This window comes from Ammospiza nelsoni, chromosome 2 (genome assembly GCF_027579445.1).
Source record: "Ammospiza nelsoni isolate bAmmNel1 chromosome 2, bAmmNel1.pri, whole genome shotgun sequence".
In the NCBI taxonomy this organism is placed as follows: Eukaryota; Metazoa; Chordata; class Aves; order Passeriformes; family Passerellidae; genus Ammospiza; species Ammospiza nelsoni.
The window spans coordinates 24,681,518-24,694,232 of NC_080634.1; the positions used below are offsets into that span (position 1 = coordinate 24,681,518).

The 12,715-nt window shown below is 41.1% G+C and overlaps 1 protein-coding gene across 1 annotated transcript in view; it reads right to left on the minus strand.

The window, feature by feature from the left end:
- The window catches only part of DPT (dermatopontin), a 28,046-nt gene that overhangs the window by 9,705 nt on the left and 5,626 nt on the right, over positions 1 to 12,715 (minus strand). The window contains exon 2 of the mRNA XM_059466444.1: positions 6,981 to 7,106. Within this exon, the coding sequence (XP_059322427.1) occupies positions 6,981 to 7,106 (126 nt within the window). The remainder of the gene's footprint in view (positions 1 to 6,980; positions 7,107 to 12,715) is intronic.

Here is a 12,715-nt window from a genome sequence, read left to right on the forward strand (position 1 = left end):
TCATCATGAAGGGGAGAAAGATCATTTAAGAACCTATTGAGGGCCTTCCCAAAGTGGTCTGCCTGACACAGGACAGTGGTTCTGTCAGGTTTTGTTGTAGCTTGGTCTGTACCCTTATTATCAAGTACTTCACTGAAAATATTAAATGTTTTACTCACCAATGAATACAAAGTATATATCAACTTGTGAGCAGCCTACCATGGTCCTACAGACACATAATTTATTTTCTGACATGGTAGCATTTGTGAGCCACGTGTGGCAATGTATGGTTTGTACTCAAGAGGAGTCACAAAACGAGTGTGAGACACTTTTTCCCTTAGTTAGTGAGGATTTGCCTGCCCATGGGCTTTTCAGGTGGGAATAGCCATCCATAGTGACCTTTACAGTGCCCTGTAAGCACTTCTGGCATTGAACTCATAGCAAACAGAACTGGGCTAGAGGAGAAGTGAGAAACCTGGGAATTGCCAAGTGCACAAAGTTGCTGCTGCTGTTTGGGGTGTTGTATGACCAAGCCAGGATGCCTGTGGTTCCTGAGGCGGTAGGTGACAGGGGGCCCTTGGAAAGAGGCTGGCAAAGCAGCTGTGAGAAGATGTGTGTTATAGCAATTGTGGGCTCTAGGCACTGAGTAATTTGTAAGGCTGAGGGGTAAGGGCCAGCAGGGTGCATCTAGTGGAATTGTTTGTCAAACCTAGATACACACATAGGTGTTAAGTTTGGGGAAGGACTTGTGGGGAGAAAAGAGTAATGTGAGACCTTTATAAGTGGTAGTCTTTCCAGTCTGTATGATCTGTTTGCAAGAAAATACAGAAAACAGGAACTCTGGTTCAGCTTTTCAAATCTACTTCTGGATAGTACCAGGTGTATGATGTTTGGGCACAAGAGACTTGAAGCACCAGTGACATTGTTGAAAGAGGAGAAAGAAGGGAATTCAGTGTTCAGGACTGGGTAAGGAAATCTTATGATAAGGGGTGTATGTAGTTTGGTCTGTGAGCGGGAAAAGTTGACAGAAAAAGGTATTTTCATAATGGCATTTTTACCTAGAATAGGGTTGATGTGGAATGGTTTATCTTTTCAGTGGTTTACATTGCTCCAACCATCCCCACATTTTCCTAATGTATTTCACTATAATCATATAAATCTTGCTCAGGTTAGGATATGTTCTCAAAAAAGGGATTAATTCTTTACCAGGGTTACTGTTGTTTTTATTTCAATCTGAAAACAGCTGTGTTGTTTATTTTCCATGTTGAAGAATTGCTATGGTAGAGATTAATAGAAAACACAGAGTTACTCATTTAGCACTGAGAAGAATGTTTTGTACTAATCTACAGTGATCATTTGCACTCTTCTCACAATTGACTTCAGAAATAGTTATCATGAGTCCATTATTTACCAATAAGAAGATCAAGTCACACTGGTAGCCTTAATATGTACAACCTGCTGATTAAAGAAATAAATGCGAACCATGGGTATGCCTTGCTTTCAGATGCCAAGCAGACAAAAGAAATGAGTCTTTTAAAGTATGAGAGATAGTCGGTGGTAGAACAGTTTCTGTCTGTATATTGTATATTGTGGAATATACTTATAAGTATATATATAATATATACTTTTATATATATAAGTATATTGTTATAAATATATATACTCAATATATATATAAGTATATTGTGGAATATACTTATTCCCTGATCATAAGTACATGATTTTGGAATGTATTACGCTGTTCACTTCTTGTGCAACTACAATGCTAACAAGATGAATGGCTTCTCTTTAACCTTCATTCCCCTCTTTGTGGCTGAACTCTTCCTCAAGCAATACCACAGCCAAAAGAAAGAGCTGTTTCATTTTAAGAGGAAGACATAAGCTTTAACATTAACTGTCTGACATTTGAGGACAAGGAGTGTCTCCTGACACTCCTTACTTTATGGGCTTACATTCATATGTTGTTTACAAGTGCTTCAAGAGTATGTCTTTCCTAAAGGAAAAATTTTGTTCAAGAGCCACAAACCTGCAAGTTATATTCAATGAACATGGGAATTATATGCCTCTTTAATCAATTTCAACTCTTCCTCTAGGTGGAAGACAGAGGTCATCTGCTTTAAAATATGCATCCTAAGCTGAAAAGCCAAAGAAGGTCTTAGTAAGCTGTCACCAGAAATTCCAGCAACTGCTCTGAGTACAGATCCCAGATTGCCAAGCTGCTGGGGAACTAGAGGTGTCCTGGAGCTCCTCTAGAGATGAGAGGTTCTCTTGTGTGGCCATGTCATGTGTTTTGGGATTGAGCTCAGGCTCCAGGCTCTGAGCCCATAGATTCACACAGACACATCACTGCTGCTGTGTTCCCACTGTGTTGCACTGAAAGCCACACGCCCTTCCAGGGCTGAGAAGCCACAAAGCTGGAGGCTGGCACAGAGGTACCAGAGCTCTTCCAGGCCTGCACGAGTTTGTGCAATGCAGGTACAAGCAGCAGCAGAGAGCTCAAGGCAACTTGTGCTTGCTCCTCAAGAAATATATGACCAAAATAACTTGCCCGGATTTCCAATGTCAGATCAAATGTGTTTCTCCTAAAATGTCTCTGGAAGATGGTCCTGCTAATTGAACAGCAAGGTTCTATTTGACGGGTAATAGTTTTAAAAAATAATAATAATAAAAAAAAAGATCAACCTCCCCCAGCAGTAAAATACCTTTTTAACAATGGAAAAGGAGGAGTGGGGAATTGGGTTGTCCAGAACTGCATGTTTCCATGACATCTATTCTGAGTTCACCTCTTGGATTTGTACCTCTGCTACTGGCTATCTTTGAGAAACCTGCATAGGATCACATCATTTTCAATGTGTCTTGTGTGGCAGGTTGAGTCAGGAAAACAAATAAGTGCTTTAAACACCGTAACTCTTGGAAAATGTAATTGTTGCCTGGACAGTGTCACCATGACAGAGAACAGCCACAGCTCCAGACAGACCTTCTGGCGTTTAAACTGCTCACTGTTGCAAGAAGGGAAACAGTCATAAACACTCTGCAGACTTGAGGTGCTCTGTGTGTGACATGTGTTTGCTTTTCAGAGTATGGAGTCAAGCTTTCATTTCCTGGCAAAAAGTAAAATCAGAGCTCTAATGGGACCACTTAGTGCCACTGTCTCTGAATCTGTGATAGATTTGCTTCCTTTATGGTGCAAATCAGCACACAGTTTATTTTACTGTGGTAGCATTCCCTAGCCAGGTAAAGTAAAGGGAGTTTTTCTGCCTCCTGTGAGGAATGTTAATTATTTTCAGTATGTTAAAAATGTGCAGAATTGCAAGTCTTGGCATAATGAAGAGGGAAACTAAGTACTTGCAAAAAAAATTACAAAGCAAGTGCAAAACTATGAGACTGGAAAAGATTAGTAAATTTATTTTCAATATGAGCTTACTGCAGAGGAAAGCTGGGAATTAATGGTGAGAGGACTAGCTGAAACAGAACTAGTGGGTTCAAAGAGTAAGAATATAAATGCTAACAAATAAAGTCCTTCCGCATGTATTTGACTTCAGTCATTTTATTAAGCAAAGTGAAGGCAAAGCGTTGGTTTCAGTCAGCATGATGATGTTATAGATTTGTATTCCAACAAATACTAGCAGTTGTCAAAAAACACAGGGATATTCTAGGTGTGAAAAATAGGGCAAATTCTAACAAATCTGTTGCATGGCTCATGCACATAAGGAAAACCTGTCTTTATTCAATGCAGGGTCATCTCACTTCAGGCAGAATGTAGTCCTGAAGCAGAAGAGACAAGAGAAACCATACATAAGAATCAGCTGGTTTACTGCTTTTATATGTGCCAGAGAGGCCTGTATGGAGACAAATGGAAGAGGAAGGAATCAAATACTCAAGGTGAGAGATAATTTGAAACAGTTTTGTCACACCTCAATATTGTCAGTTTTCTTTAAAATGCATTTCTGTCCACATCTGGTTTCATACTTAAGGGTACATTACACATTAAAAGTCAAGGCTGCTGAGAAATTCTGCAGCGTGGATTTTCTTTGAATATAGATTTTCCTGTGTAATGATCCACAAAGTACCACCATCATTGCATACTTTCCTGGTACTACTTTTCGAGTAATAGTCATATACTAATGAAGTATATATAATGAAGTAGTGTGTTTCATGCCTTTGCATGAAAATAAGCCTCTCCAACCAAAAAATAGGAGTCAGCAGCATGTTGATTGCCAGTTCTCCACCGTTACTTTATTTACAACTAGTTCCTGGAACAGAACAAATACTATTATCGTGTGGGGCAGAAGCTGCAATAAATAATGATACACTATACACACACATCTTTGTTGTGTCTCACATGCATATACAATGTGAGGTCTTACTCATGGTAGCCCAGAACTAATTTGCAGTTTGTTTGGAAAACATATTCTTCCTGTCAAGTGCATGTTAACTAGTGCAAGATACAGACCAGAAGTGTGATGTGTGAACAAAGTCTTGTGACAAAAACTTAGAAATGCCAATGAAAGTTATGTTGTGAATGAGATCTCCTGAGCTTAGGGGACAGGAAGTTTGGTTTTGGTACACTGAAATTTAATAACTCAGACAAGTCACATCTGTGACTTTATGAGTAAAAGTGAGTCCAAAGTATGGGGTTTCACACTACCCTGGTGAAGTTTGTGTTGGCTGTATGTTACTATAACAACCAGTACTTGCCCAGAGTACTACTACACCGTCTAGGCAGGGAAAGAGAGTAAACCAGAAAAGAAACCATTCCTAGCAGATGACAGAAAAGAGACTGCTGTTTTGGAGGAGAGACTTTACCTGTGTGGGGAGGGTTCTCCAGTAAAAAAGTCCTTCTGTGTGGGACTGCAGGATAGCTCTGGTGGAAAAGGACTTCAAAAAGTCTCTGCGACAGCCCTCTGCTCCAAACAGGGTCAATCACAGGGTCAGACCAGGCTGCTCAGCTTTTATTTGGTTCAGTCTTGAAAGCCTCCAAGGAGCCTCAATAGGCAATCTATCCTTATAGAAGAAGCAGTTTACTTTACATCCCACTGAACTGGCAGTCCTGGCCTTAAGCATGTCAGCTGCACCCCCCAAGTTTGGTGTCATATGCAAACTTGGCCAGCATGTGCTCTGTTGCCTCCTCAAGATCATTGATAGAGATATTAAGCAGGACAGGCACCCAGGCAGGGTATCAACCTTTAACCACTGACCTCTGAGCCTGTTAAACCGTTATATTTTAACCCATCCAGTTGTCTGTCCTTCCAGACCCTAACATCCTAATTTGGATAACTGTATGTGGAAATAGCTTATATACATACGCCTTGCTAACTACAGAGGCAGAATGTTTTTTTAATGAACCCATAATCACAAACTATGCACCAGAAGCTTTTCACAAGCCAGTGACACAGTTTGCCATCAGCCAGTGACACAGTTTCCTACCAGTTTTACAGCTCTCCCTTCCCAGAAGAATGTGAGTATCTGGGATTTCTACCCTCCTTAGAGGGAAAAACACTTCACCTGCTTTTGAAATGCTGCCTTTTCTGCATGGAACTGCAGGTGAACTACATAAGGCTTTCTTTCTAAGCACAAAAATGGAGTGTTGCCACTGTTGGAAATAGAAGGGCAGTATAGGAGTCTGTATACAGCTGAGATGAAAACTAAAGACTCCAGTAACCTCAAACATTTACATTAGGATTTGCCTTACTCTGAATGCCAACTTGCAAAGCAGAGACAAAGCTGTTCCCAGTTGTCAAGACAACATCTGAGGGAAGTAGAACTGTCAACAATAACAAAAATATGAGATTTCTGTTGTCTCTCTCAAAATGTATGCAATATTAGAGGAGTACAAGAGATTGGAAGAACTGCTTAAAAGTCTGAGTTTCCCTCAGAGGGAAGAGCGTGGGCAGGTATGTAAATAAACCCGAACATACACAGGCAATATGTCTGCTGGAAGGGAGTCAGAAGAATGTTCAGAAGAATGTTAAAAGACTTTGTTACACAGTTCCTGTAATTTAAAGGCATTAAAAATAATAATAATAAAAACATTTATTTTCCACCTGGCTGGAAGGAGACTGAAGGATGAAAAGCAAGGCAGTGCTGTTGTGTTTGGCCAGTAGCCAGCCAGCCAAGTAAGACCAACAGGCACATAAACAGTTTGTATGCATCTCAGTGGGAAGCCTCCTTCAAAACTGAGGTGTGGAAAAAGGGTTCAAGCACAGGTTTACTTTTTTCTTAAATGCAGGCAGGTTATTCTTTGTATCACTGAAAATAGCTAAATTTAAGCTGAATGTAACCCTGGAGCATAAAATGATGACTTCTCTTGAACAGAATGGACAGGAAAAATACAAGCTGCCTCTACAAAATCTGCGGCTGTCTTTGGTTTTAATTTAGAGAAACCACACCTGTGGTGCATTTTAGAGAAACTGGGAAGCTTGGGATTTGCAGCTCATTTTTTCACAGTCTCCAATAAGTCGCCAGCACTAGTTGTGATACTCTGCTGAGACCACATTTTTCTTCTGGGTTTATGATCAGTAGCTCATTTTGACTTTGATCTTTAAACAGTTTTGAGAGAAAAAGCATAGTCATATGCACTACTAATATTTTTTCTGAGGTAAGTGGTAAAAGTTCAGTCTTGTAAGTCATTGTTGCACAAATGTGTAGCACAGAGATGCTCCTACTCCAGAAAATATGCTGGATTTATAGTAGGAAAATATCACTCCACTTTGGAGACTTCTGTCATGGTTTCCAGCACAGCTAGGCTGATGCTGATCCCTAGACCTTTCACTGAGGGCCAGCTACTGTGTTGTGCTGTTCAGTGTAACTGCACCCTTATTCTTTCCCTTAGCCTTGGATCCTTAATAATCCTGCGGCAGACTGGAAATAACATGCTTAGCTCTATAAAACACAGTTAACTCTTTTTCAGACAAGATTTCTGACAGGTCAAGCAGCCAAAGACATTGATAGGGATTGTTGGGAGAATGAAGATCACGGGTTTGGTGTCTGCTTGAACTCACCAGCAGGAATATGGGCACCTCCGGCTATAGCGGCAGCAGTAAAATTGCCATTCACGGTCCAGCACCGAAGGAAAATACTGACTCTGGAAACCAGCCACCAGCCCATTGTTTGAGCAGGTTTGATACCTAATAATGAGGGTAAAGAGGAGAACACACAAGGAAAACATGGTATTAGATTCCTTGATAGTTTCAAGCATTTCTCAAAACAGCATCAGCATTTTTGATATAGAGTACAAGTTGAGGGTTTGACTTTGTGCTGAGAAGCACTGTTTGCACTTGCTGTGTATAGAGTAACAATTTTCTATAAGAAACCAGCAGTAGTTAACCAATGTCTTAGCATTTATGTTGCACTTAAAACTATTTAATCAGGCTAAAGTATTTAATCATTCTAGTATGCTTACCACGAAAGAAGATTGTTCTGGTGTTATTATTCTCAACTGTTTACAAATCATAAGACTGAGTTCAAAATAGTCCATTAATATTTTTGTCTATGACTGTTGGTATTTGAGGATTTGGGCTTTATTGAACTAATCTTTTCAACTACTTCTCTACCACAATTAAAAAAAAAAGCTCGAGAAGCTATTTTTTAAAAGAAGTTCATTAACTTTTTTAATTGCTTGCTCTCATAACTATGTGTTTCGAGGAGAAGGGATTCTTTATTAAAAGCATTTAGGCTTATGATGAAATCATTATTTGATAGCAATCACATAAGGAAAACTGTGATTCGGATGTTATGTAATTTTAAGAGTCACATAAAGTTTGTGACTGGATTTTTAAAATCGGCTGCTCCGTGTTTTCTGTGTGCTCGATAATTCTAGCATACCTGTGAATCACTGCCTCCAGGCAGAATAGACATGGTCTCAAAGCATGCATGCCTCTGTCTGCACACCCTTCAACACTTTAACACTGATACCCAAAGTAATTCAAGTGGCAATCAGTTTGAATACCTTGCTTCTTGGAGACTCAAGACAAGGAGCCCATGAAAACAGATAGGTCATTGGTTCAGCTATCCGGTGCTCATTCTCTCAAGCACCCTCCTGGCCTCACTGTTTCCCTATCCTGAAAATTATAGGAATGCTGTTTCTTCCATCACTTTTCCTTTTCTTTCTTTTCCTTTCATCAAGGAAAACCTGTAGCAAACATTCTCTGCGATTTCATAAAATCAATTACAATGATCTATCTGAAAGACACTTTCAGAAGTAACTGTATGTATAACAATTACCAAAAATCTCCTTTAGTTTCATTCAATTACCTCATAATTTATTCTAAAGACCTGAAGTACCCAGAAGGGAACACACATCATCTAGTGGAGTTTGGTGTTTGGAAAGTCATTCACTTGTGCACAGGAGTGTTAGCGCTTGCAAAGACAGCGTGAGGCTGAATTATGCAAAAGCTGAAAAACTGATCAATTTTGACCAGTGCAGTGATGAATTTCCCTGCTTAGTTTTCAGCGTCCATTTTTGAACCGAAGGGTCTGTTTTCTGTCTCTTCCCCTTCGTTCTGTTGTTCAGACAAAAGTATTTACATTTGTTTTTGTCCCTGTATCTCCCAAGGTGATGGGGCCACAGTACTTGTTGTGCTTTGTGAGACTCTTTCAAGGACCTTCAGAATCCAGTTGTGATGGGGACTCTGAGTTGCCATGGTATCACACCAAGTATGGCAGTCTGGCTTTCACTCAGAGGATTTCAGCAGGGCTTTGATAGGAAGTTGTTCTGATTTTTGGCTCATAGGCCATAGGAACATATGGCTAAGACTCTGAGTAAACACAGTGGATAGCTGCAGATGATTGGTGTTATCCTGATGGAAGAATGGTTGATACACAGCAGGATAGGGATTGGTTCTACCTGTTGCACGATGAGCTGTGTAAAATAGCAACAAATTTGTGCCTCATCCTCCATCTCTCTCCCTTCCTATCTGTGTTTGCACTGCTCAAGTCCTCATGCCCCTGGGAGATTTTCTAGCTCTTTTGCATAGGTGCAATATTGGGAGCCCTTTATTTCTCCGTTTCCTTGGCCTTTCCTCTCCGAAGCTCAACACTGCCCTGCAACTTTCCATCCTCACTGATCAGATCAACGTCTCGTGTTCCTGCTCACTTGTCTTTGTGGGGGGTTCTTCCTTCTTTTCTCTTCCCACCTGTTGACATTCAGTCTGGGAAGTCCTGTCCTCTTTGCCTTTGTCCTACTACAGTTTTTATTTTCCTGACATGTTATATGTTATAAGTAGAAAAAGCTGCCAATTTTTTTAAAAAAGGTTGCAGAGTGAACAGGTTGGACCAGTTGCTGCCAGGGTGGAGTTCTAACTGTTTGTTATTGTAATCACCAGTCATTTTCGTTAACTACTCCTTTTGTATCAGTACCGCCCTGCCTAAAGCCAGGTTGATGGCCCTTCTCGGACAGTGCAAGAAGAGACATCGGAGTCCATGCAGATAACCTCAGACCCAGAATGCAACGAGAGAGGACTCCCAACAAATTTACCAAAAGACCCCAAAAACAACGAGCCAACACAGAATTAAGAGATCAAAGTGATGTCTGGATATGAGGAACAAAGTACAGAGCCTGCAGAGATGCTGAGACCTTTTTTTGCCCCTCGCCCTAGCCACGAAGGACCCCAGCTAGAGGCAAGACCCTGGGAGGCAACCCTAAAGTTGTGACTCGGGGCTCCTCCGCACTGCTCTGGGGAGGACGGGACCTCCAGCTCTGCTCCCCAGGGGACAAAGCTGCACTGTCCTCCTCCTGCGAGCCACTCCTGGGAGGCGATGACGGCGAGACTGCAGCCCCGTTGAACCTCCCAACCAAGAGCTGATCTCTTTTAATAAAGACACTAAAAAAGAGAAAAGATCTCCTGCCCGGTTTTTCTCATTATAGATGGATAATAAGATGATTGTCTCTCATAATTAAAAGATAACTATTGTGTGAATATTAAGAAAAGCTTTAGTGATGTACAGTTATGTTTTTATAGTTTAGATGTCCTCTGTTCTCCGCACGGTTCCCTTTCCCCCGCCCCCCCCCGTGTTGTGACCATCAGACAGCCAGGGCTGTCTAGGACAGAAGCTGTGCCATGTGCCCCTTGCATGGGCAGCTGGGAATGGAAAAAGCTTGGCGCTTAGGGGGCAGCATGGCAACACCTCACCTCCAATCGAGTCACAAGACAGCAGTCTCCACCGATAAATGGCAAAGAAGAACTGACTGACAGACTTTGGGAGGGGCCAGGGCTGGCTGATGCAACCCCCAGGGGTATAAAACACTGAGCAGCCATCTTGAAGATGCGCTGGCCATGTGGTGTCTATGATGGCAGTTCCCAGTGCTGCAGCTTTTTCCTTCTGTAGTCCTTTGTTGTATTTTTGTTAACATTTAATAAACCTTTTTAAATTTTCGAAGTGAGCAGTTGTTTCTCACAGGACACATTATTTTCTACTAATATAGTTCGGTTGTGATGGAAACATTCATTTTGAAAGAGATGTCACTCATGGACACTTCTCTCTATAGTAAATTGAGAAACAAACCTAGCTAGCAAAACACTCATATGTTTACATGCACTCACATTTGAGTACCGGATTTTAGGAAGTGTGGTTATTTTTTATTCTGATTCTGTCTTCTCATAATAAGTTTGATTAAAAAATATAATTGGTGTTGCCTTAAAAATTAATTTCTTAGATGGAAAGTGTACCTGGATGTAAGTAATGTTTTATAATTAAATTGCATTTTTGTTTTAGTGTAATTCAAAGTAAAATTTGAAATACGTATTAAAGGCCATGTTCAATTCTTTCTCTTTGCTTCTGTCTCATACACAAGGTCCTGTAATCTTTTATTCAAGCTCAGTATTTGGTTTAGCAAAAACAAAAATAATAGTGATGTTGAAGTACTTTTCTTTAGCTTTGAGATAATGTAAGATTATTTGCTGTAATCTTTCTAGTTTTCAAGTAAAATCCAGACACTCCTTCAAAAATGAAGAGATGCTCTCAGAACTTGGAGTGCTTATTTGTGAGGTCATATAAAATATTTCCTTCCCTTTCTTTTTCCCAGCTGACCACTTTCCTACAAGCAGAAAGTAATTCTTCAAGGGAAACAAACAACCTTCCTCACACGCCTTTTCAGTCAGTTGCTCTATGCACTAATCTGAAAACAACACTTAATATATCAGATTTTTTCCTTCTCTGTTGAATTCACTACTCTTGAATCACAGCAAATCCTGAAGTAAGTATGGTGAGTAAAAACTAGTGATTCAGGAACTTGGATTTATAGCCACGTCAAAACAATATTTTTTTCACAAGACCCACTCTTCAGCACTTTTACTATAAAGGCTAGTTTAGTATTCATATTAATGTTACCAGGTTCTCCTCACTCCTGAAATCCTGACATTGCTAAGAAGAGAGGAAAATGCCTCTTACAAGGTGAATGCAGAAGAACGTGAGAAACTGGCTGGGACTGTGTGGGATTAAACTTGGCAGTGGGTAGGTTTTCTTTTTCTAGCTGGCTCAAGTTGCCAAGTGTGAAGAGTTGTCTTTTGGATCTGATACTGGGAGAAGAAGCGGCAAACTGGTTGGTGGGGGGAGTGAGAAGATTGGTGGTGAAGATCAGGTGCTCTTGGATGGGAAGTTGCCCTTGCCTTGGGTACAGGTGTGGGAAATGACTGCAGTGTTCCATAGAAAGTCTTATTCTGGAAGGACTTCTGTGTAGCAACAGGGATATGGTATCTGAGACCTTCCTGGCCTGCTGTGATTCCTGTGAAAAACCTCTCCTCTGCCAAATTTTCTTCTGAACTGGTTAATGAGTGTTGTACAGCTGAGCTCTGTCATGGCATGCAGTCAAAGCATGCATCCATGTTACAGATTTAGTTCAGGTCAGAGCTGCTTTTGTTCTTCACTAGTGAGCTTTCATCTGTGAGACCAAAAAAGAGCTGGTGTGAAACAAACCCACCCAAAATGCATATGTGAATTTTGGATCTGTGCATGACCTGTTTTACCCTATAGTTCCTCTTAAACTGTGCCACATTTTTTGTGAACATCAGTAATAACCTCGGCAGCCAAGCGTGTTCCTCATTGCTCAACAGGTGTTCCTCATTGCTCAACAGGTGTCTGCCAGACTGAATACAAACCTTGCTTGCAACAATAGAATTGTTTTGAGCAATGGAATCAGTTTTGGTGACACTTCAGACTTATGCCTGCACATTAATTTTGCTCTTTTCTAAGTAAAGCCCCAGAGTGTTGTGCCCCACCTAATGCTGGTGCTGTGTGGGAAACCTCCCTCTGAGGCCCCCTGTTCCTCAGATACATCATATCCTGAGGATGAGAACCCAAAGAGGAAGGCTGTTCATTACAAATCTGCTCAGGGAAGCCCACGTTAGGCTGCAGGGAGTAGTGCTGTTAGAGAATGCACTGAATTCCTGCTGCACTGACTGGGATTATGCTCCCTGAAGCTCTCTAGAGCCATGCAGGGGCTGACAAACAGCTCAGTGGGCACCAGGTCGTGCTGCATTGAGGGTGATTTGTTCCTATTAACAGGGTAACATGAGAGTGCCATTCCATGTCCCTGTGGAGGAGAGGCCCTATACTGCTCTCCTGAGTTATCTTTGTGGTATGTCCTCCCTCTGTGTAATTGGATTAATTGTGTAATGAGAGCTAATTCAATGGTCAGTCTGCTACAGGTGAATGGGCAGACATAAGAGGTTGAGGGCAAGCTCAGGACACCTGCAACTCTGGCACCCAGACAGAGGGAACAACTTTTGTGTGTTTGATT